Below are 25,750 nucleotides of genomic sequence, written 5' to 3'. Positions count from 1 at the left end.
TGACAAAAGCGACCGACGACAAATCTGGCGAGTTTTTCCGGTGTTGTTTACAAACGTTTCTGGTTTGGAGACTCGGATCTGAAAGCCGGTTATCACAGCTGTTTTCACGGTGCAGCGGAGCGGGCGCTGAGCAGCGGGCGCTCTGCAGCGGGGGCTGTGACCGGCCGCCCCCGCCCCAGAGCGCTCATCGCCGGCCAGTCACACAGCAGTGTCCCGGAGCTGCTGCGCTGCGGCCAGAGACCCGCACCGCTGCACCGCTGCTCTCCACGCTGCCACACCCCCCAGATTTACCTACAAATATATTTATTTAGCCGTAGAAATGATTTGGGAGACATGCCACACTGCAGAGTACCGGTAAAATGAGCCGATTGCCACTTGACACAAAAGTGCGTTTTTCTCTGAAACTAGAGCGGGAGCTCCGTTTTTGGAGAAACCCAGCTCTCTCCTCCTCCTTCGTACTCACGAACGAAACGGCAGAAAAACTCGCCGTTTTTTCGAGAAGCACGTTGTAAAGTCACTCTTCAACCAAGTGAAGACCGTTTGTTTCTAGGTGACGTACATAGTTCGGTTCGACGTGAGATAAAAGGTAAACAAATAGCCAAAAACATGTGGTCCTGAGCGGATGTGCTGAAGAATTAGTGTGGTCGCGAAAGAGTTAAAACAACCAGGACAGAAGCAACAACATAAAAACAAAAAAACGTTGGAATACCTACAATATTACAGGGGCTGAAAAAATCGTTGTCAAAACGAAAAAAGTAGACATCATATGCATTCACTGACATGAGATTATGAAAATAAGATGCATATTCCCCCCTAGAAATGTCATCAAAATGCAATTTTATGCAGAACTATGTTAAAATATTGCATTTTATACCGAAAATCAAAGGAATGGCAGCCATTTTATTTTTCTTCCACAGCCGAAAACCTGAAAGTCACGTGACGTCCTATTAAAGTGCATGGGCCTCGATTACGTTTACATTTCACATTTTAAAGGAGCATTATCGCAAATACAGCAGTAATAGCATAAAATAAGCTGACATATGTAAAAGATGGGTCGGGGGGAGCCATAACTAAATTTACAAAAAAAATCGCCAACAGTATAGTGTCCGTGGGGCAAATGCAGCATTTGTCTTTGTTATGATCCAAGCCGGCCCGGCGCTTGCTGCGTTAAAATGCACTCGGAACTCGCAAATCAGACCTCCGAACCGGACAAATATGCAACAGTAAGTAATGTAGCAGTGTTAGGGTGCTCACAGTCACTGAATCGCTGGTAGAACACTTTGTCTCCACGTCCCTGTGTCTTTCTTCAGCTGTCCTCTCAGCGTTATTAAGGAGGAGGACGTTTCAGTTGTTGTTGTCGTTGTTGTGGTTGTGCGCGACGTAGAGCTGCCGCTTCCACTAGCGAGTTTTCTTTTTCCCGCGATTGCACGTTCATTCAGCCTGGCGAGGGAGGAGGAGGGGGGGGGGGAGGGAGAAGGAGGGGGGGGGGGGGGGGGGGGGGGGGGGGGACTAAACGAGGCTGCTCTCTCTCTCTGACAGCTGCCCACTTGTTTATATCTGATAAGCTCCGCCTGGCTCCATCTAGTGGCCGAATTTTGCGATAATACTCCTTTAAGAGGCCAAAATGTAAAATTGCTACGTTTCTTAGTGTGGACCAACGTAGTCATGACACGTTTTGCTGTGAGACTGGGTTGTCTCTTTCCACTTAAAATAAGACTCATTGTCTAAAATTTTTTATATAATTTTACTTGTTTCAAACTAATTTTGACTGAAATAAAGTAAAAAGTGTCTAAGCTACTTTTTATGTGAGGAGTCTGGTTTTAGGTATAATTAGATCTGTTTTGACTTGAAATTACATTTTGCCTAGAAATAGGACAAATATTCTTGGTAAGATTTGGAGTTTTCGCAGTGAACATGCGGTCGTGGAGCTTTGGAGGCTGAAGATTATCATTTGTTGAATAAGTTAGTAGTTTGTCCCCCCGAAACACTTCTATTGTGTTGTTTGTATTTGCAGTACATGTAATCAGATTGATGATTTCTAAATTAGTTTGTATATTGTCTGTTTGCCTGCATTTTATTAAGATACAGTGCATTGTCCAACCTGAGTTTTAGGAGTAATTAACTGGTCCGATTTCCCAATTCAATTTTCCATTTGACAGTAACAGGGAACCAACTAAAACATCAAAATGTCACATGATGTGAATTTTTTGTCACAGGTCCTAGATAAATATCAGGAAAATACCTGGCTGGGACTCCATCAGCGTCACAATGACAACATATTACTGAAAGGGGAGTGGCCTGTGTCCTACCATGAGACATCAAATACTGGACTGTTTTCAAACTGGTTTTAATGAAATAAGTAATAAAGGCTTTTAATTTTTTTTTGTCAGAGGAGCGCCTTGGATTTTTCTTCTTCTTCAAGGTGTGTCGTGTCCCTGAAATCCCTCTGAATCAAAACTGCTGTTGCAGAACTGCAGATGCTTTAATAATTGTTCAAAGGAAATGGAAATCATCGTTACAGCAGCAGCAACATCACACATTCATCACACACAGCACAGGCAACAGCAGAAAATAAAAACACGAAAATAAATTGTTAAAATTATAAAATTTGAGCTAAAATAGACTGCTTGAAAGTAACACCACTAAAAACAATAAATAAAACAATCACTCACTCTCAGTCACTCAGTCAATGTACAATATCTACCATGAGAAATGGTCATCACAGGAAACAAAGAAATTCCTTAATGTAATATGTTAATATGCATTAAAAGTTGTAAATGAGTTTGAAAAAGAATGTATAAACCAACACTGAGCTCTGTCAGAGCCATACAGTAGGGGAAAAGGTTCTGCAGGGTTGTTTTAATAACATAACCAGTTTTATCGTGTCAGTGGGTGTGTTGTCTTTAAAATGTTCAGTGTGACTTGGCAGTTCTTTCAAAATATTCTGATGTTGAATTTAATTCAGACATGAAGTTCATAGAAAACCTCGTAGCTAACTTTGTTTTATGGAAAGACAGAAACCAACTATAACTCAATCAATCAATCAATCAATTTGTTTATTTCGGGCATGTCCATCATCATCATCACACTTCATCAAGTAATACAATACACATGGCCGAAAGGGAAAGCGGGAGAAGCAACTCATCTGCTGCTTCTGTGACTTTCCTGCTCCAAAGACAAAACAGTGGCTGAATATTTGATCTCGTGCTTGTGTCATTTTCTATTCAGTACATTTGAATTTGAAGCACAGATGAAACAAACACAGTCAGATTTTGTTGCTCCGTGTGAAACTCTGCAGTTTTCCTCCATATGTCGACCAGATTAAATTTTTTCATGAAGGTAGACAGAGTGGAAGCAGAAGAATTGTTAGTATTTGGGGGCCATCTATCTAAGGAACTATTCAAAACAATGTTGAAATCTCCACCCATAAGGATTAGCGCATTGGGATACTTTGACAACCACTGTAGAAAGCTAGATTCTAAAGCATCAAATAAAAAGTCATTTTCCGATTTAGAGTTATATCCATATATGTTGGCATCAAATTTGAGAAACTGCTGCTAGTAAATGATTAGGATGACGTCAGCCCTGGTACTGTATGTCGTGGTAATAGTGGATAATGTCTGTGAAGGTTCTTATTCTTCTTCCTCCCAAGGAAGTTTAAACCCCATACACACCTGGAGTCACATGACCGCCCCTCCAGTTTCAGGGGTGTGGTCATGTGACTTTAGTTTCACTATAACCAATCATAGGACCCCCCCCCACACACACACACACACACAGTCACAGATAGACACACAGACACCACACCCACACAAAGAGCTTATGGACAGTTCATATATCTTTCATAGATAGGCCTATGTAAGTTATTGTGGCTGAATTGACTTCATTTATGTTACTTTGTAAAAAAAAAAAAAAAAAAAAGTCATTTAGGCTTTTGTCTTAGTTGTTAAATGTTGTTCTTTGGCAATATCTGGATTTTTTCATTGCTATTATATTTTTGTGTATTTGATTAGGCCTACATTTACGCGCTGATCATTAAACGAACAAATCAAAGGGTTACTCAGCAGTTAATCAGTGCTTGAGTAGCTTTTTCACCAAGTACTTTCTACTCTTACTCAAGTAAATGTTTGAATGGCTACCCAACCCCCCACCCCACCACACCCCCCCACTGAAAGTGACTGAGGGCTCCTATAAATACAACCCTGCCACATTTGTATCAGAGACGAGCAAAGCACCAGACCTTCACAACTACAACTAGCTACAACAACAAGATGATCAACGGAGAAGTTGCACTTGAAGCTTTGGGTGCGCTCTGCAATGCCGAAATAACCGTTGTCAACCAGAGTGATGAATCCAGCGGATCACTTGTCAGGCAGTTTAACAATTTTTTGAGGTTGGGCAATCCGTCTGGTGGAGGAAGAGAGACATTTTCCATCCATCACTTCATCCCTAGGGTGCTGGGGTCTGACCAAAGACAGTAAGTATTCCTATCTATAACTACTAACTATTTATGATGCAAAAATAATGGGAAACCTATTGGAAATGAAATGATTGTCTTTCTTGCCATCAGATTTAGAGGACACCTGCAGAGCACTGATGGAACAGAAATATGGTATGTATAATCCTCTCAATAAATTCTATAGGGAAAGGAAAGGTGATGATAATTCTAGGGGCCCAGCGCCCAGTGGGGCCCATAAAAAACCCAGTAGTCTAATCTTTGTATGACTGATTTATTCTGTGTAAGACCCTGACTAATACTCATAGTACACTGTAAAAACTCAACATCTTTCCAAGAATATTTGTCTAATTTCTTGTCCAAATGCATTTAATGTATGTTTAATGTTTTAATGTAGTAAAGTTATCTGAAATATAAAATAATAATTAAACCAAATAATTGAATTTTTCCTGACAGCCTAGGTGAGGCACAGCGTCTGCCTCCCGGGACCTGCTTCCTTAAGGTGGCAGAAGACGTAAGCAAGGATAAAACAACAGGACAGAAACTTAAAATCACCATCGATGAAAAGAAGTTGTTTGACCCTGGATACAACTATGACTTCACCAACCTGAAAGACACTGAGACTTACAGCAGAGGTGGAGAGAAGTATGAACGCCCATGTGGGTACAAACGCTTTGCCCTCAAGGTGAGTGCCCTTTTACTGTGTCTTTTGAATCAGCATCAGGTTTCTCACTTCAGATTTTCGAAATGCCATCATCCCAGTATAAATATCTAAATCTGAGTCAGCAAAAAAACTACTTCAGTCAGCATGTTTACAGTTTGAATCCCCTGGTTTCTTTTTTTTTTTTTTTTTTTACAATAGAAATCTTTGACCTTTAGCAGCAAAATCTACATAGCTGCTAAAAACCAATAGCGTCCGGTGTTACCATATCAAATTTAGTGAGAAGGAAACCCTAACCCTTTAATTTACAGGACACTAATTATGTGATCATGTCTAGAAATAGCCTAGAAATAACAATTTCATAGTAATGTCGAGAAATATAGCTAAGAAATAATGATTGATTGCGTAGAAATAGCCCAGAAATATCGGTCAATTGCGAGAAGAGTTGGTGGAGAAAAATTCTGACCTTTCCCAAAAATTTCAAAGCATTAAAAGCCATGTGTGATCTTTTTTGCCCTTTAGGAAAAGCATGGCATTACTATGAAATAATGTTCATTATACAACAAGTAGTTCCGACCAAGCAATCTGATTGGTCAACAAGCATTTAGAACGTGCTCAAATCAGCATGACAGCAAGTCTGACTAATCACTACTCCGCCATGTCATGTTGTTGTATCCATCTCCATGATAACCATCCATGGATTCTTATTTTTATTTTTTTTAGAAACGTTATGTTACTCGTGAAAATAAATCACAAACTAAATCAACCTGTACAGTGCTCCTGTCAGATGCCAAACTCAATTAAATAATCATTTTTTAGTTAATATGCTGTAAACTGCCCTGTTTTAGCCGAGATGTGTACAGTCAGAGAGACACTGTGTCTGACCCCATGTATTCCCATGGAAACGGGAAGCACCATCGCAAAAACCTTTCAAATTTGAGAGCAATTTGTCCATCAAAATGAATATATTTAAACGATATATTTTATTTTGTTGGTAATAGTTGTATGATCACAATATTGCTTAATTACAATGAAATCGACCATTACTTCCAGGCTATTGCTTGATATTACTACGCAATTATTTCTTGTTTGTATTTCTTCTATTTCTTGACATTAATATGTAATTAGTGGCCCATAAATTAAATGGTTACCGAACAAAATTGTTTCTGTTGTGCCACAGGTCCTGGGTAAGTATGAGGACAATACCTGGCTGGGAAACAACTGGCGTACCACCAAATCAGTGAAGGGGGAGTGGCCTGTGTCGTACCATGGGACAAAAGAGAACTGCGTTGATCCCATTATCAAAGGACACCTCAAGGTTTGCTTGTATTCTCCTTCTTCATTTAATAAATGTGTAGAAATATAAATGGAGTGAGTTTGTGTGTGAGCGTAGTCGATGTTCTGATGAAAGTGAGAGTGATCCAAGTGTTTGAGGTTGATAAGTTGTTAAATTCTAATTCATGCTTGTATCAAACAGGCAGGACCCAGAGGTCTGTATGGATGGGGGGTTTACTCTACTCCTGACATCTCTGAGGCAGAGGCATATGCCAAAACATTCACCTCCAAGAAGGACGGCAAGAAGTACAGAGTGATTCTGCAGAACCGAATCAACCCCAAGTACAGAAAGATATGTGACTACAATAAGTACTGGCTGATTGAAGTCCCTAAAGGAACATCAGAGGAAAAAGAAGAGGAACTGGTAAACAGTGCTATCCGTCCTTATGGCCTCCTGATTAAAGAGGTCTAATGTAGAAATAAAACAAACCAAAAAAAACATCTTACCATTTTTATTTTTGTCAGTGGGTGTGTTGTCTTTAAAATGCCTGTGCATATTCTCATTTGTCCAGGTCATAGTATCTCAAAGGAGTTTAAAGGGGGGTACACACATAAAGATTTTATAAATCTCAACCGATTTTTTATCTGTGAGAGACCCCACACATGAAGATAAAAATCTGTGATTGAACAGTTTTGATTGTATTGTGTGTGGTGTCCTGCGATATTCCAAACACAACACACCACACACATAAAGATTTTTCAGAATCTTGACCCTCTGGTCAGAAAACTCAGGAAGAGGTCCGCGGCATCAGCAGCGATACCAGGGGTGTCGTTGTAGCTACTCTTTCGGGTCTATTTCCGGAATGGACAATGAGAGCGACGTAATTTTTTTTTTAATGAAAGCGGGACTCTTCAGCCTTTACAACGATCCCATCTGTGTGTGTCTGTGCTCCGGACGCCGAGCAGTCAAGCGGCTGTCCAATAGGGACCGGTGCGCTGTCACATGACGAACATGTTTAATACACGATTATCGTCGCCGAACGTTTTCCGAGCCGATTGTCGGGGGAATTTTGACTCTTAACACACCACACACTACAAGAGAATCTTATAAAATAATCTTAAGAGCTTAAGATAATCGGGCGATGTCTGTCAATGGTCGGAAGGGGGAAATCGGGGCAAAATCAGCCCGATTATCTTTATGTGTGTGGCAGGCTTAAATCGAAAGCAACTGGACTTGGTTATTTGTCTGGGAAGTGTGTCTTCGGCAGCACTTACAGAATATTCTGATGTTGTTGAATTTAATTCAACCATGTAACTTTGTTTTATTGAAAGACAAAATAAAGAAACTATTACTCATCTGCTGCCTCTGTGACTTTCCTGCTCCAAACACAAAACAGTGGCTGAATATTTGGACGTGATCTCATGTTTGTGTAATTTTCTATTCAGTACAATTTGAATGTGGAGTACAAAAACACTGTCAGATTTTGTGGCTCCATGTGAAACACTGCAGTTTATATATATGTCACGTGATTCTGTTGGACATAAACCCCGCCTACAGTCAGAAGACAAGCCCCTCCCTGAGTATTGTCAGATTGTTTTCAGCCTGTCATCATCACACAATCTCTCAGTAACACTTTGATCCTCCTCAAATTCGACACAAATGTTCTCTTGGACTGATTGGATTTTGAGTGTAAAAGGTCAAAGCTTGAACAGTCTTCAATAATCTTCCATGTCTAGAAAGACATTATAAAAATGTGAAAGAACAATGTGATTCCTTCAACAACAACAACAAATTAACAATAAATAAAATCACAATGTGGATTAATGTGGTTTGTCTTTAAAGCAGCAGCCAGTCAAACACCAACCAGGTGTCTTCAGATCAGACTCTCTCACAAAGTCCCAGAAAAAAGAAAAAGAAAAAAATGCCGCCACAAGCAGATTTTATTCAGTGTTGTTGAGTGTGACGGTGGGAATCAGCAGCGTGTTTTCAAGGAGAAGTGAATCTTATCAGTCTGGTCGGGGGTTGAACAGACAGGTTATAAACAGGAGCTGCAGCAGGATCCAGGTGTTCACACCGTGCACACCTGCCGGCTGCTAACATGGCTCTGCTCAAGTTCACACTCAGTGCCCTGGTCATCTTCATGCTCTCCGCCTGCTCCTGGGCTGAAGACAAGGTGAGAAGATACTGAATTACAGAATAACAACATTCATCATGCTGATTGTGTTTAGAATAATAATAAAAAATATATATATATATATATATTTATTATTATTATTATTATATACGCCTGCGTTGAGGACTGTAGCCTCTACATGGGGCGGCGGCCTTAACCACTGCGCCACGCACCGCCCCTATATGCTTATTTTTTAAACAAATTCAGAGAGAATGTATAAAATGATTGATGAAACAAATTAATGGAAGAATCTGTGAAATTGTACTTGCAGGTCAAATATTGATAATAATCCTGGACTTAAAAATGTGATAAATATGGAAACCCAGAGTGTCCAAAATTAAAATCAAGTTTGTAATTTGGCTGCAATGACAGAAAATGAAAAGTTCATTTTACTAACAGTATATTTTTGGTATACCAATACGTTTTTATGCTATCATAACATACAAACTAATCACATTATAATAATAGAATGATTTATGATTTATCATAGAAATATTAAATGTTTAATATTATAATCTGATAATGTAACAATAGCTTCAAAATAGAGTGTACTGAGTCAGAAATGTATTGATTTATTAAGTTTTATAATAGCATTTATTACTTTGTTACTTAAAAACAACCCATTATGTGATTGGCTATTAACCCTTAAGAGCCAGTGTAACTCACTACGTGAAGGAACTGTTAATGTTTCTTGTCAGCTATCTCACCATGAATGTGGTGCGGATGTGCAATGTAGCCTCTCCAGTTATCCCGACGACACAACACAACTCTTTACTAATTAAGTCGTGTCATTGTCTCCCGGATCGAGGATCTGTCTGTCTCTGAGCTGCTGTGGAAGGCCAACAAGGACGTCGGTAAGACGCTTCACGCCTCTTCTAGTTTGTTTATTTATTTTTGTTTTGGTGGAGAACTATTCAATTGTTTAGTTATGAAGTGTTGGCAGCTGATTTACTGACTTAATTAAAAACCATGATTCACTTACACACCATTGATTTGACAGCTTTTATTATGAATTATATAAGAGGCCAATTATGTATAATCACGCTTTGATGTTTCTATTTTTATACCCAGCATGCACAGTGCAAGACATGTTGAAAAACGTGTTTACAAAAGCTCATGGACAGGCAAAAAGTTGGAAACCAGTTTTAAAACCATTGAACATATGGTGATGAATTTTGCCGTGATGATCTATCACCACCTTCTGTACAGATTACCACACAGACAAGGTCATAATGAAGAGTACTGAATCAGTTACTAATAAGAGTATGTTCATGTTCCCTGGTGGATAAAGTCTGCAGAACATCCAGAGCTACAGTTTGTGAAAATAAAATCACATGTACAGTACTGTAGTAATTAAAATATTAAACATGAGCTGGATCAGATTTATATGGAGGACCAAAGATGTCAAAAAACAAATATCTTTAATTTAATCTTTCAACAGGCTTTAAAAATAGGGATTGTATTACCTATATATGAACTAATGATTAATCTATTAAAAACTGCAAATTCTATAATTTATCTATGAATTAATACATTTGTTTATAGATAATTTTTTGATGAGTGTTCTCGGTTGTTTTTGTAAATCCCTTTTTGAATCTGAAGAATTTATTAAAGGATCAATTGTTCACTTCTCAACTTTTTTTTTTTAAACAATCCCTATTTTTAATCCCGATTATGAAATTGCTGAGTCTTGAATGTTTTGATCCAACAGTGCGCAGAGAGGACGAGCCCCTCGTCATAGATGACATCGCTTATGACAATGAGAACGAGAGAAACGCCGACCAGTGCACGTCCCGCGGCTGCATGTGGGGAAAGTCCTCTGACGGGAAAGTGTACGTGCCCTACGTCATCGCCTCGCACTACTGTAAGTGACTGGAAAACCATGAAAGCTGTTTTAAAGCAGATAATGAAATATAACATGGGTTGTTTTGTTTTCCAATATCTACCTAAAACATGTGATTAATACCAAGAATTTGATGTTATGGTTTATTATTTCTGGTCATTTCACTTCAAAACAATTATACTGTAGATACATCTGTACTACATTATATCTCAAATCGTATATTTAAGAAAACAACATTTTAGTCTTCAGACCTTCATCAGGTAATCTATCGCAAGTGCAGACAGTGTATTTTCTGTTTTTATTATTCTGTTTAGTTTATATATTTGTTTCATTCATTGAAAAAAGAAAATAAAAACAGTTTAATACAAAGAATAATGCAACGCCTAAATGAAAGGGGGCAGAAAGTGAAAGTAAACTTATGTAGTCTACCCTTTTTTTCAAGAAATCCCTTTTACAAATTTGATAATGTATCAAAACAAAAGAATAGAAAGTGTAAAATAAATAAAATGCAGACCAGCCATCAGCTCATCATCCTAGTAGATTCCTAGGTCTGCAACATATGTCATCATGCAACTTTAAAATATACATATATAATTCTTATCCATTTTTATAAATATATACATACCTATCCACATACGCATTGTTTGAGCTGCCATAAATCCAGTTCCCCTTATCAAATCAGATTCACCTTATCATTGTGTTTTATGATCTGAAACCTGCAGGAGATGTCAGACTTTTTTATTGAGCTTGTACCATAATGTTCTTTGTTGGAGATAACCAAGACTGAAAGTTTAGGATGAGCTTTTTTCTGTCAACATCTGAACTTTAATGAACCTCGTTGACATTTAGGACAACAAACGAAGATGGACGCTGCCCAGGACTCATCAGCCGAGAAGCTTTCACCCCCGGGATGTACAAGCTGCGCTTTGAGACCGGTTTATACTGGGAGAGTCTGGGTCAGACCTCCTTCTACCCCTACGTCGAGGTGAGGCTCTGTGTTTTTTGTTTGTTTTTACTCAGGTGTCACTTACATGTTCATTATGTTCATTTTAAATAATGAAACTGATGTTCTGGTTTAGCCACATGGTGACAATCAAAGAGTTCTTCTTCTTCTACCACTGATAATTCCTACATGTGGACACTGATCACCACAAGGTGTCGCCAAATCTGTCCAAAAATGAATGTTATGAATGAATGATTTTAACTTTGTGTGTGAATTGTGTTTCCTTTTTTGTTCAGGTTGTGTTCACCATCAGTGACCCGCAGCAGAAGTTCCACTTCCCTCTGCTGATGAGCCGGTTCTCCTACAGCACCGACAGAGGAAGCTGAAGGCCTTGGTGCAACAGCGATAATAATAATATGTGGTCAGGACTATTTGACATCAACAAAACTACAGTTAAACAAACAAAACAACATAAAGAAGAAGCCGGTGGTGAGCTCCAATTGTCTGAGGACACACATTTGGTCATAAGTAATTTCAGACTGATCAGGTCCAACTTGATGAGGAATCAAGATGTTTTCCCATTTCAGAGTAACAAACATGAGGTTGAGGTGTCTGTTGTGTTGTTTTTTTGTTTTGAAGTTGTGTCAAATGTTTCTTTGTGTACATGAAGCACTTGAAAATACAGCTGGTTATTGATGTTAAGTTGAGTTCATTCCTCTGTTTTTGGTTTTGTAGTTCATGTAATCTACAATCTCACTGTCAGTCATTCTTTTTGCAGTGTTTTTTGTGTATTGTTCATTGTTTTTTTCTTCATATTTTTATTTTATTTTCACAAATGATGAAGACAAACAATAAACACACAATCAACAATAACACGTGACGTGACAACGACAAAAGCATCACAAACAAACAAAAACAGAACAAGACAAACCAACAAAACATCATAGTTTTATAGTTTCATTGTTTTTAATATAATTATATGCCACTAATATTTAATCAATCAAGTGAAAAATATTCTGGTTTTTACATATTTGCTGCTTTTATTTGAAAATCTGTGTTCACTGTTGTTTACCACTGGAGTCCAATAGAAATGTATAATTTAATCATATACATTTCCCTCTTACTGTATAAACAATGCAGCCGTCTGGTACAACATGAGTCTGTACTTTACAGTTCTTCTACTGTGGGTTTTGTCCCTGCTGGATCAGTGTTGCCCCCTGCTGACGGTCCTGACAACATAACAACACACAGGAGGAAATACACACATGTTCTCCTGACAAGCAGTGGACAGAAGATCAATCATTTCATTAATATTTTAAACTGGTTCAGTGGTTGAAATAAACAGCAATAAAAACATCAGCCTCTCCACTCAGATCATGTGACAACCCCCCTCCCCCACTTTCACTTTTGACCCAGCGGTTGTTCCCTGAAATGGGAACAGACTGCAACTGAAATGGGGAACAAAACTGCCAGAAAACACAAAAGAAGAAGAAGAACCAGCAGTTGTGTAGCAGTTTATTTTTTCGTGTGAAGGTAAGGTAAACTCGTTACCTGAGTTCTCTGCCCTTCAGCTTGTCGTTGTGTTGTTGTTTTGTTATTATAATGTTACTGAAGCTGAGTCAGAGCAAAGTTTGGACTGACAGAACCTGTTGTCGGTAGAAGAGCAGAAACAGAGAGAGTCGATGGTCGTTGAACAGAGTGGTTATTTGTGTGCAACTCCACTCGGGGCCCTGAAAAGCAATAAACTTTTTTAAATCTATTGTGCGTAACTTCTGTCAATTCCTAGAGAATTCCTGCTTAATTACAAAAACCCCTTATTGTTATTGTTGCACTTTGCACATTGGTGTTGCAGTTTTTTTTGTTTTTTTTTTAAACATGTAGCCTACACTACAGGACTGATGTGGACTCAGTGTGGCGGGCTGAGCGGCTCACAGGGTTTTTAATATGATGTTCAGAAAGACAGTGAACACCACAGAGACTCCTGCTTCAACAGCTACTACAGTCTATTGATCAGTACTGTTACTGCCTATCATCAGTACAGTGGTCAGGTACTTGTACTTTTCCTTGAGTATTTCCTTGTTGTGCTACTTCCTGCTTGTACTGCAGCTGAGTTGAGGCCCAGTTGTTGTGTGTGTAACAATCAGCTGTAGCTTGTTTGATCAAGTGGTTTTCTACAGGGACGCTGTCCACACAGAGACTGTGTCACATCAACTCAGTGGATCTCAGTCCTTGTGTGTGTCAGTGATGGAAACAGTGGTCCATGGATCATGTTGCTGGGCTGCTCTTCACTTCACTGCAGCTTCATGACGCCATCTAGTGGACTGATAGTAGAAGTACAGCAGCTGATGGCAGCTTCCTCTTCCTCACTGCTGTGTGACTGCATTCAGCTGACACTGATATGAAGCAGAGAAGAAGAGCCAATCAGTGGAGGAGCAGCTGGAGACATGATGGACATGTGAGCTGCTGTGCACATGAATTATGTGTGTTTCCTCTGCAGGTGAAGCTACAAAGTGTGTGTGAGCTGATGTGGATGTGACCTCAGCAGCATGGATCAGTGTGAGGACAGAGAGGAGGGAGCCCCTCCCTCTAAAACCACTCTGTGTGGGGGACATCAGGGCCAGACCAGAGGTCAAAGGTCAGAATTAAAACTGTCAGACTTTTCTCTCTAAAAGTCAGTTGTTGTGTTTATTAAAAGATTGAAGGTATTTTTCATCAGTTTTTCTCCAACATGCAGATTTATCAGTTGTGTTGTTGTTTCAGGATCCAGCAGCAGAGACCAGACTCTCCTGAACCCAGCTGTCTGTCTTTAAAGAGCGACCAGTCAAAGGACGGGTACATAGACTTTAAAGGAGGACGTGGATCAGCTGATCAGATGTAAGACAAAACTAAATAAAAAAAAAATCAATCAATTACCTGTACTAATACAGTACACAGTAAACAACACATATCGATCACAGCACACAGCAACAATGAATGGCAGTTGCCCAAACCATTACAGTAGCTACTCAGTGCTATGTCGCTGTACACACTAAACTACATAAGTGCATACAGGATATTAACAGATGTTGGGATAAAATAATGTTTGTAACGGTTCAACCTGCTCCGGGGAACTCTAAATCTCCTCCCGGAAGGAAGCAGCTGCTACTCTGAATGGAGAATATGAGATTGATCAGACAGAATTTTTCGTGCATGTCTCAAGGTGGATTACATCCACATGTTAATATTCAGTGATGCTCACAGTGCAGCCCAGTAGCAACAGAAAATGTGTCAGCACCTTCTACTTAAAACAGGAAGTAACCACTGGGTTAAAATCATCTTTTCATTTGCTCTAAATGTTCATGGTCTTGTTTCCAGCTGGTAGAAGGAACATGGTGATGTTGTCGCCTCCTGGTGGCAGCTTTGAGGTGTGCAACAGGGCGAGGGGCCGATCAGTGATTTCTAGTGAGTTCAGAGTGACGTCAGACACAGAGAGCAGAGACAGAGGATCAGATCAGTTACAGGAGCTGAAGCAGGATCTCAGCAGCTGCTTTTTACAGGAGCAGACGAACGAACCTCCTTAAATACTGAGAGAGAGAACGAGCAAAACTCAGGTAAAGATAGAAACTTCAACTCATCGACATCAGTGGTTCCCAAACTTTTTCACATCAAGGACCCCTAAATAGACACAATGTAGACCACGGACCCCCATTGGACAAAATTTTGAAGCAAACACCAGAAATACACAAATATTTGTCTTGAGGCTGAAGAGCCTTACTTTTTTAGTCAATGTATGTTCAAATTAGGGCCAATGGCGTGAATTTTTGGAAAGATTATAGAGAAATATGAAACTTTTTTTTTTTTTAAAGGTTAAAAATAGAAAAAGTGGTAAAATTTTGAGTTGGGGACCCACTCAAGGAGGTGAAAAAGATCCTTCATCATCATTGTTTACAGCTTTTATTCACAGGAATCAGGAAACAAATCAAGCATTGTTTTTTTTAAATTACGGTTCATGTTTTTGCTGTGTTCATTTTCTCTTTTTTTGAAAATCTAAAACTATTTAACACCAGTTGTGTTGTTGTTTCAGGATCCAGCAGCAGAGACCAGACTCTCCTGAACCCAGCTGTCTGTCTTTAAAGAGCGACTGGTCAAATGACCGGTACATTGACTTTAAAGGAGGACGTGGATCAGCTGATCAGATGTAAGCTGTAACTGACAGTCAGACTCAGGTTATTGTAGAAATGAACCAGTTTGTATGACATGTTGTTGGACCAGGTCTGAAATCAAAGTGTCTCTGTCTGTTGTGACCGTCCTCAGGGGACATATAAAGTCCATCTTGTATTATCTCTCTGTACTGATGTTCACTTCTCACTGATTCCTCCACAGAGTGGACCAGGAGAGCTCAGAGGTTCCCAGTGGTCAGTCTGCCCAGCAGCATCAAACACACCTGGACTCCATGTTTATGGTGGGTACATGTCCAACAGCTGCTGTTACATCTGTTGTGTTCACAATCATCTCCATGCTGCACTTTGACACCAGTGGATTGTCAGTCTGTCAGGTTTTAGTTTGATGCTGTCACTCATAGAGTTTCTGTTCCAGCTGCTGGAGGAGAACGTGGTCACTTTAGTCAAGAACGAACTGAAGAAGATCCACAAGTTTCTGAGTCCAGATTACCCAGAATGCTCAGGGAGTCAGAGGGAGGATGAGGAGGTGGTGGACGGTGAGGATGAAGAGCAGAGGAGCATCAGAGAGGCGTTAGAGAAGATCACAGTGAAGCTCCTGAGGAGCAGGAAGCAGGAGGACCTGGCTGAGCGTCTGCAGAGCAGTAAGAGGATTTCTGTAAAGATTCAACATGATGGACAAATGAGACGTTCACTGACATCAACACATGGAGGGAAACATGTTCATATGGTTGTTATTTAGAGGAATTAAAATGTTAAATTCATTATTGGTCTGATTTCTTGTGTTTTCATTCAGAACATTTTGCTCCAGTTTGTCGACATAAACTCAAATCTGCCCTGAAGAAGAAGTTCCAGTGTGTGTTTGAGGGGATCTCTAAAGCAGGAAACCAAACCCTTCTGAACCAGATCTACACAGAGCTCTACATCACTGAGGGAGGGGCTGGAGAGGTCAATGATGAACATGAGGTCAGACAGATTGAAACAGCTTCAAGGAAACCAGACAGACCAGAAACAACCATCAGACAAGAAGACATCTTTAAAGCCCCACCTGGAAGAGACCGACCAATCAGAACAGTGATGACAAAGGGAGTGGCTGGCATTGGGAAAACAGTCTTAACACAGAAGTTCACTCTGGACTGGGCTGAAGACCAAACCAACAAGGACACACACTTCACATTCCCCTTCACCTTCAGAGAGCTGAATGTGCTGAAAGAGAAAAAGTTCAGCTTGGTGGAACTTGTTCATCACTTCTTCTCTGAAACCAAAGAAGCAGGAATCTGCAGCTTTGATCAGTTCCAGGTCGTCTTCATCTTTGACGGTCTGGACGAGTGTCGACTTTCTCTGGACTTCCACAACACTGAGATCCTGACTGATGTGACAGAGTCCACCTCAGTGGACGTGCTGCTGACCAACCTCATCAGGGGGAAACTGCTTCCCTCTGCTCGCCTCTGGATAACCACACGACCTGCAGCGGCCAATCAGATCCCTCCTCAGTGTGTTGACATGGTGACAGAGGTCAGAGGGTTCACTGACCCACAGAAGGAGGAGTACTTCAGGAAGAGGTTCAGAGCTGAGGAGCAGGCCAGAGAGATCATCTCCCACATCAAGACATCACGAAGCCTTCACATCATGTGCCACATCCCAGTCTTCTGCTGGATCACTGCTACAGTTCTGGAGGAGCTGTTGAAGACCAGAGAGGGAGGAGAGCTGCCCAAGACCCTGACTGAGATGTACATCCACTTCCTGGTGGTTTATCTAAAACTGAAGAAGGTCAAGTACGACGGAGGAGCTGAGACAGATCCACACTGGAGTCCAGAGAGCAGGAAGATGATTGAGTCTCTGGGAAAACTGGCTTTTGAGCAGCTGCAGAAAGGAAACCTGATCTTCTATGAATCAGACCTGACAGAGTGTGGCATCGATATCAGAGCAGCCTCAGTGTACTCAGGAGTGTTCACACAGATCTTTAAAGAGGAGAGAGGCCTGTACCAGGACAAGGTGTTCTGCTTCGTCCATCTGAGTGTTCAGGAGTTTCTGGCTGCTCTTCATGTCCATCTGACCTTCATCAACTCTGGACTCAACCTGATGTCACAACAACAAACAACATCTCGGTGGTCTCAAGTGTTTGGAGACAAATCAACACATTTCTACCAGAGCGCTGTGGACGAGGCCTTACAGAGTCCAAATGGACACCTGGACTTGTTCCTCCGCTTCCTCCTGGGTCTTTCACTGGAGACCAATCAGGCTCTCCTGCACGGTCTGATGACTCAGACAGGAAGTGACTCACGGTCCAATCAGAAAGCAGTTCAGTACATCAAGAAGAAGATTGAAGAGATTCCCTCTGCAGAGAAAAGTATCAACCTGTTCCACTGTCTGAATGAACTGAATGATCGTTCTCTAGTGGAGGAGATCCAACAGTCCCTGAGATCAGGACGTCTCTCCACAGATAAACTGTCTCCAGCTCAGTGGTCGGCTCTGGTCTTCATCTTACTGTCATCAGGAGAAGATCTGGATGAGTTTGATCTGAAGAAATACTCTGCTTCGGAGGAGGCTCTTCTGAGGCTGCTGCCAGTGGTCAAAGCCTCTAAGAAAGCTCTGTAAGTGTAGATAGTTGGATTCATTCATCATTATATAAAAACACTTCTGTCTTTTCAACAGGACAGAAAATAAATCCCTTTCTTCTTTAATTCATCATGTTCATCTCTTCAGACTGAGTGGCTGTAACCTCTCAGAGAGAAGCTGTGAAGCTCTGTCCTCAGTCCTCAGCTCCCAGTCCTCTAGTCTGAGACACCTGGACCTGAGTAACAACGAACTGAAGGACTCAGGAGTGAAGCTGCTGTCTGGTGGACTGGAGAGTCCACACTGTAGACTAGAGACTCTTAGGTGAGGATCCATCCAGCTGTTTATCTGATGACACTTGAACACACCTCCAGGTGTTGACAGTGGTTTCCTGTGTGTTGTTGTGTGTGTTCAGTCTGTCAGGATGTCTGGTCACAGAGGAAGGCTGTGCTTCTCTGGCCTCAGCTCTGAGCTCCAACCCCTCCCATCTGAGAGAGCTGGACCTGAGCTACAATCATCCAGGAGCCTCAGGAGTGAAGCTGCTGTCTGCTGGACTGGAGGATCCAGACTGGAGACTGGACTCTCTCAGGTATGGAGAGGCTGCTGCAGCCACACACACTGTCTGATAGAGGAGGAGGAGCTGGGACATTTTCTATGGCCCCATTCACACCTGATCACACCTGGTATTAACATCTGTCTCAGGTGATCGATGCGTTGATAATATCAGATCTGATCACTGAGACCATATCCGGAGTAGAGTGCTGGACTAAGAGAGTAACGACACGCATTGGTCAATGGAAGCGCCTCCTGGTGGCGGAATATGGGTATCGCAAACGTGCCCAAGAACTGACATCTGTGCATTGTTGGTGAATGAGCAAGTGCGGTATTTTCAATAATTTAATAATTTATAGATCACCCACGTTAATAGCATCATTGTGGACCCCTTACAGATAGACATTAACACAGGCTAGTAAAAAAACTAAACAAAAAACAGTCTATATTAATGTTCCAATCTATATTTTGTAATAAACAAATTTAATTTTAAGACAGAAAATTAAGTTTAATTTGATATGACCATTACACCTAAAATAAAAACACGGCAGTTTTCATCAATTTACAAGCAAGTGGACAACACACATTATTGGAGTGAATGGGTTTTCTGGGCCACTCGGGGTGCATGAGTTTAAAGGCCCTGACCAAAGGGGAGGGCGTAGAGGCAAAGCTAGCTTGAATCATTTCAGAGGATTTATTAAATCGATATTGAATTGGTAAAAAAAAAATTTGCAATGCATTGATGAATCAATATTTTTACCCACCCCTATATCTCAGTGATGAAACCAGCTGTTGGCAGCTGTGCTCTGAGTCTCTCCAGATGTTTTGATCAGACTTTATTTCAGAGTTGATGAGGAAACATTTCAGCTGCAGCTGGTTGAACTGCTCCTGAACCAACGAGGGTGGACACACTAATAACAACAGCAACAACAACAAACCATGTCCACTTCTCAGAGACATTCGTCTGCCAGCGTCTCCAACCAAGGAGGAAATAAGAGACAGAAATCAGGCGGCACCATCAGGTCTCTGTCTGGTCAGATATTGATGATCAATAATCAGCTCAGTCTCTCTGAGATCCTGATCTTGTCCTGGGGAGATCTGTTGTTGTGTTGAGGAGACAGTAAATCACAAGTGTCCAGATGTCATCACTGTCCAGAGGCCTGGAGCTGTCAATCAGAAGAGAGTGAGTGTAGTGAACAGTTTAATAATCAGTGTTTGTGGCTGAATGTGTGTGTGATCAAACAGCTGTTTTCAGACTGTGTGTGCTGCTCAAACACGTCTGACTCCAGATCAGATGAAGCCACAAAGTGGCTCCTTAATGAAAGTCTCCAGCAGCTGGAGCTTCACTTCCTGTCTGAGTCCATGTGCTCTGAGCTGAGCTGGTTCTCTCTGCTCTACAGTTTCTCTGCTTCCTCTGGACTCTGACTTCAAGTCCAGTAAAAATGTGTGGACAGGTTTGATGGAGCTCAGGACTGGTCCTGAGGACGGCTGCTTTGTTCCACATGATGTGACTGATCTCAGTGAGTCAGTGTGTTGCAGCTGATCTGTGTGAAGAGCAGAGAAGAACAGAGTCATTGATCATGCGATCCTGATCCATCCTGTCACTGTGATCAGATGGTTTCTATTAGAGCTCCTTCATCCACTCACTGCTGCTCTGGCTCCTGTGGAAACCTGCTCACAGCCTCATTCTTCAGCTTCCTGGGGAGTTTTCTTCAAACAAACACAAGTTGTGTTCACACTGTGTGTTTCACTGAGCTCTAACAAACATGTTGAGTGTGTTTCCTTCCTCATCAAACACTGAAACCATCCACTGTTCACAGCTGCACTCTTCTTCTTCTTCTTCTTCTTCTTCTTCTTCTTCTTCTTCTTCTTCTTCTTCTTCTTCTTCTTCTTCTTCTTCTTCTTCTTCTCCTTCTGTTGTGTCTTCATCTTATTTGCTGTGACGTGTGTTTGTGCAGCTTGAGAGTCAGAGAGTGAAAGTGTGTGTCTGACACTGAAGTGACATCACATGGAGAAAACACATGATGAAGTGTTTCCTCCTCGTCTCCTCCTGCTCTGTATCATCACTAGATAAAGACTCCAGCTCCTTCTTCTCTGTGCTCAGTGTTCATCCATACATACCAGCCTCCATGTGAACACAGTGATAAAACAGTGTGTGTGTGAGAGCCATGTAATGTCCATGTGTGCATGCTGACAGAGAACGTGCTGCTCTGACCCCCCTCCTCCTTTCAGGGTGGAGCCTGCTGGAGTCCGATGGTTGACACCAGGTCCATGGAGGTGTAAGTGTGTTTTTACTTTGAGCAGCACATTCAACCATCTTCACACTGTCACATCACTGACGTCATGAGTCTTCATCAAACAATAACTGATCACATGATCAATAACTGCAGCTGTGTCTTGTTCTCTCCATCAGATTCCTGTCGACTCACAATCGACACAAACACAGTGAACACAGAGATCAAACTGTCTGACAACAACAGGAAGGCGACACGTGTGGAGGAGGATCAGTCATATCCTAAACATCGAGACAGATTTGACCGCTGGCCTCAGCTGCTGTGTTCAACTGGTCTGACTGGTCGCTGTTACTGGGAGGTCGAGTGGAGAGGAGGGGTTTATATATCAGTGAGTTACAGAGGAATCAGCAGGAAAGGAGACAGTGAAGACTGTTTGCTTGGAGGGAACGATCAGTCCTGGAGTCTGTTCTGCTCTGATGGTCGTTACTACGTCAGGCACAATGGCAGACGGACAGACATCACCTCCTCCTCCTCTACCTCTAACAGAGTAGCAGTGTATGTGGACTGTCCTGCTGGCTCTCTGTCCTTCTACAGAGTCTCCTCTGACTCACTGATCCACCTCTACACCTTCAACACCACCTTCACTCAACCTCTGTATCCTGGGTTTACACTCTGGTTGTCTGGTTCTTCAGTGTCTCTGTGTTGAGTGAATCAGAGTCTCTTCCTGTCACAGAAACCTTCTCACTGTTGAACAGACAGTTCAGTCTCTACTAGGGCTGTCAGGCGATTAAAGAAATTAATCGAATTAATTATACAATTTGTAATTAATTAATCTAATTAATCGCATTTTAATCTTATGTCTGCGAAGGTTACCCAAATAAAGAATTCAAATTCCAGGACATTACAAAATTGTATTGCATGACTAATCAATTGAATACACCTAGAAGAGAAGATTTGAAATCCACATTTTTTATTGGTGAAGTGCGTTTCATAAATGAAATTTAAAAGAAAATGGTCAAGCACATCCCAGCAAAACAATGGGCTCTATGCACAGCTCCAGCACTTGCTGAAGTTAAGGCAGGTCCGAATTTCCTGTTATTGGACACACTGATTAATCCAGGTGTGTCTGAGTAGTCACAATGGTCAGACACACCTGGATTAATCAGTTTGTCCAATAATGTAAGACAGGAAATGAAGGACCTGCCTTAAATTCAGGAAGTGCTGGAGCTGTGCATAGAGCCCATTAGGTCAGGTGAGGAACCGAAGCGCAGCGCCCTGGAGCGGACGCAGTTTCAGATCACACACACAAAACACACAAACAAACAGGGAAAGAGCGAGAGAGAGAGGCAGAGACGATGACGAAGTGGCAGAGATGAAGTGGAGCGAGCGCTGTTGTCAAGCTGGATAGACGTACCAGACAGGAAGTCGGGCTCAGAAAAGACGAGAGAATCCGGTCAATTTTCAAAATAAAATAATTAAATGATGATTGTTGCTTGTCCGTCTATTTGTCACGTGTCTGCACGCGAGACACACACATCCATTCATACAGAGCTAGAAACAGACCTGTGTGTGTGGAAAACCGAGTACAGACGGGTAGAGATGCGAGTGGAGTCGATGTTTGACCGGCGGGGAGAGAGCAGGAGAAGCAGCTCCCTGTGCAGCCAAGCGTCTGTGAGGACGCGCTGCTCCCGCTTCGCTTCCGCGGGCAGTGCGTCCGGGCTGAGTCGTGTCCATGTCGGTCAGTCTGTTGTCACCCTGCTTTGACCAGCGACGCAGGTGGGAAGTGACCAACACGTCCGGACAAGTTCCTCGGTGCTATGCTACCGTGACGTGCCACTGCCAAGTAGCCTACGGGCCATTCAATGGGCCAAATTTAAAGTGCTCGCGCATTGAATTGCCACTCAGAATTAATTGCTTTAATTTGCAGTGTAATTAATTAATCTAATTAACGCGTTAAACTGACAGCCCTAGTCTCTACATGTCTGTCTCTGTCTCTCACTCACATTTTCACATTCATGGATTAAATCAGTGGATGTTTTAATATTTTCTCACTGATTCTTGTAAACTTCTTCCTCTTCCTATACAGATTGTGACGGCATTTTGACCGGCAACCGGCTTCCAGCCGCCGTCCTTTGTTCAGGGGTTTCACTGTGGTTGTGACGCGCTCCAATAAAAAACATCTCTTGGATCAAAAAAAAGGTGATTTATTCGTGCCTGGTTTGCAGTACCACACAACTTAGGATTCACGCTAAAAGAAAAGTAAAATGAAATAACTGAGAGCGGTCTGAAAACATTATGGCTCCCCTGTCCTGTCTCATCTGAGCCAGCTGTTCCACTCTCCCCTTTTGTGTCATCATTTCCTGGGAGGTGGCTCATTACAATAAACACAATGAATATAGAATAATAAATAGAATAATCAAACAGTCAAATTAAATTATGAACCTCATCTTAGCAGCTATGTGCAATAATATTAATGATAATAATGATCAAACAAAATATGCAAATATGGCTCTAATATACCAGCCCCCAATTGCTTATTACGTAACAATTACCAAAATAATACATTAACAGAGCCATTACAATAATGCAAGACATTAGCTTTTACTAAGAAGGTTCATTCTTATCAATAGTCCATATAAGAGTACATTCATGTGTATCAGTTCAGTTCCGCTCTTCTAAGTCACTGAAAGAGAAAGAGACTAATAAACTCAGTCAGCTGCCTCCAGAAGCAGACAGAGTTTAGTGATCGGTCTCTGAATTGTGCTAGTTTTGGTTTTCACCAAAACACTTCGAACAAGGCCCTTGGATCCTGGAAGAGCCTTGACTACTCGTCCGAGGAGCCAGGTGTTTCTTGGGGCATTGTCGTCTATGATGACAACGAGATCTCCAGGAGTGAAGTTTCATTTAATGGTATTCCACTTGTGTCGCTCCTGCACAAGTGGGATGTATTCTCTGGCCCATCTTCTCCAGAATAAGTCAGCCATATACTGCACCTGCCTCCATCTTTTCCTTGAATAGATGTCTCTTTTCTGGAAAAGTCCGGGGGGTATGATGGGATTTGTTTTTAAAAGAAGCAGATCATGATTTGGTGTTAGTGGCTCAAGGTCATTTGGGTCACTGGTTACTGTTGTAATTGGTCTGTCATTCATGATTGCTTCCACTTCACACAAAGCTGTATGTAGCCCATCATCATCCAGAGTTTGTTCCTTTAAGACAAAGTAGAGGATCTTTTTAACCAGTCTAATTAGCCTTTCCCAGACACCGCCGGGATGAGCTCCAGAGGGGGGGTTGAATGTCCAGTCAATTCCTTTTTTGAGAAGTGATGTGAGAAGGTGAGCAACCCCCTCCCCTTTCTCACCGTCACCTGGGGGTGGACGCCATTGTCTGGCGTCTCCCATGAGGCAGAGAGAAAGACTCTGTGTGGACATTCTCACACACACACTTACACACGTGTAACCCCTACAGGCCTCTGAGATCTCAGGTAATAAAAGTACATTGTCCCAAATGTTCAAATGAATAGGAAAAAAATAAATAAAATGAGTGCACACAGTCCTACCGCCCTCTTAACAACGAATGTCCAATGGGGAGTATTGCAGGGGGGGTGAAGATGGGGATGGAGGTGTGAATGACCGGGGAGGGGTAGCAACCAGGATGGAGATGGAGATGGAGATGGAGATGGACGGATGGCAGCAGACGAACCGAGGACCCAAGTGAAGGACTCTAGGGAAAAAAACCAGCCTACACAACCATGCAGACAATTACTCATTGTCTCAATGCATTTAAATAAAATTCCTGCTTTTCAGTGTCCATTTTACTTTGTTACCACTATTTTTTTAAATGAATTTTTTAATATAACTTTTCCCCATGAACTTGTAGCCTAATATTAATGATAGCTCAGTAAACAAAACATGAATTCACATTTAGCATTTTAAAATAATTCAACTCTGTTTTTAGCATACACCTCATACTATTTACATAAATCACATTAATTTTACAGTTCACACAGTGAAAAACACTTTTTTTCCTCAACACTCCACTCGTCAGCTTAGCTGCATGAATTTTCCCTACCTAGGCCTACTGGTTTAGCACTGCATAAGCCTGCACCGAGCAGCTATGAAAAGGTTTACACACAACAATGAACTAGCAGCACAATATTCACCACCAATTAACACAGGCTTCAACAGTAACAAATCATTCAGACTGGTTCGAATCTGTCCCGACTGGTTTTAGAGACTATTCAAGGCTAACTCTCTAGTTATTTCTTGTAGCACTCTGTTAGCATGCTAATGTAAACATTGATCGTAACTCACGGATTCCTATTGTTTACACAGTTCACGTCGTCCTACTCGAACTCGCGGTACACCGATGGTCTCTTCTGTCTCTCTGTCTTCGGTTTTCTGACTTCTAACTGTTAGTTTTCATCAGTTCTTATCAGTTCTTATCAGTTCTTATCAGTTCAACTCTAAGGCCCCGTCCAGACGAATCCATTTTTTTCGAATCCGGATAAATACTTTATCGGATTGGCCTCGCGTCCACACGAATCCGGCGTTTTCAGGGGGTGAAAACGGTATTTTTTGAAAACGGGTCCCAGAGTGGGAAAATTTGAAAACGCCGCCCCAGCGTTTTCGTCTGGACGGCCAATACGGGGGGCGACCGCCATTCCGAAGGACCGCCATTCCGACGGTCTGCCAGTCCGAAAATTCCCGAAGGTCCGTCATTTCGAACTTCCCGAGGGGCCGCCGTTCCGAATGTGTTTTATTTTGAAAATTGACCGGATTCTCTCGTGGTTTGACTCTGGTTTGACTTCCTGCCCGGCTTGACACGACGCGCCGCGGGGACAGCGCCCGACCGGCCCCTCCCCCTCCCCCTCCGCCTCCAAAGTTTCACCCAGGTGCGAGT

General features: G+C 41.7%; 1 protein-coding gene across 1 annotated transcript in view; it reads left to right on the top strand.

Moving 5' to 3' along the window:
* LOC310987917 (uncharacterized protein) overlaps nt 1–21,557 on the top strand; it is a gene marked incomplete at both ends in the record, with an annotated part of 150,503 nt that extends 128,946 nt beyond the window's left edge. Inside the window, 13 exons of the mRNA XM_083974386.1 lie at nt 4,959–5,141; nt 6,298–6,435; nt 6,595–6,816; nt 8,507–8,566; nt 9,375–9,420; nt 10,278–10,434; nt 11,259–11,394; nt 16,126–16,153; nt 16,306–18,103; nt 18,216–18,389; nt 18,481–18,654; nt 20,850–20,896; nt 21,031–21,557. Of these exons, the coding sequence (XP_083830512.1) occupies nt 4,959–5,141; nt 6,298–6,435; nt 6,595–6,816; nt 8,507–8,566; nt 9,375–9,420; nt 10,278–10,434; nt 11,259–11,394; nt 16,126–16,153; nt 16,306–18,103; nt 18,216–18,389; nt 18,481–18,654; nt 20,850–20,896; nt 21,031–21,557 (3,690 nt within the window). The remainder of the gene's footprint in view (nt 1–4,958; nt 5,142–6,297; nt 6,436–6,594; nt 6,817–8,506; nt 8,567–9,374; nt 9,421–10,277; nt 10,435–11,258; nt 11,395–16,125; nt 16,154–16,305; nt 18,104–18,215; nt 18,390–18,480; nt 18,655–20,849; nt 20,897–21,030) is intronic.
* Nucleotides 21,558–25,750: the final 4,193 nt, after the last annotated feature.

This window comes from Trachurus trachurus (assembly GCF_905171665.1).
Source record: "Trachurus trachurus genome assembly, chromosome: 6".
Classification (NCBI taxonomy): domain Eukaryota; kingdom Metazoa; phylum Chordata; class Actinopteri; order Carangiformes; family Carangidae; genus Trachurus; species Trachurus trachurus.
The sequence above is the reverse complement of the archived record's forward strand: the minus strand, read 5'-3'. Positions and strand labels throughout refer to the sequence as shown.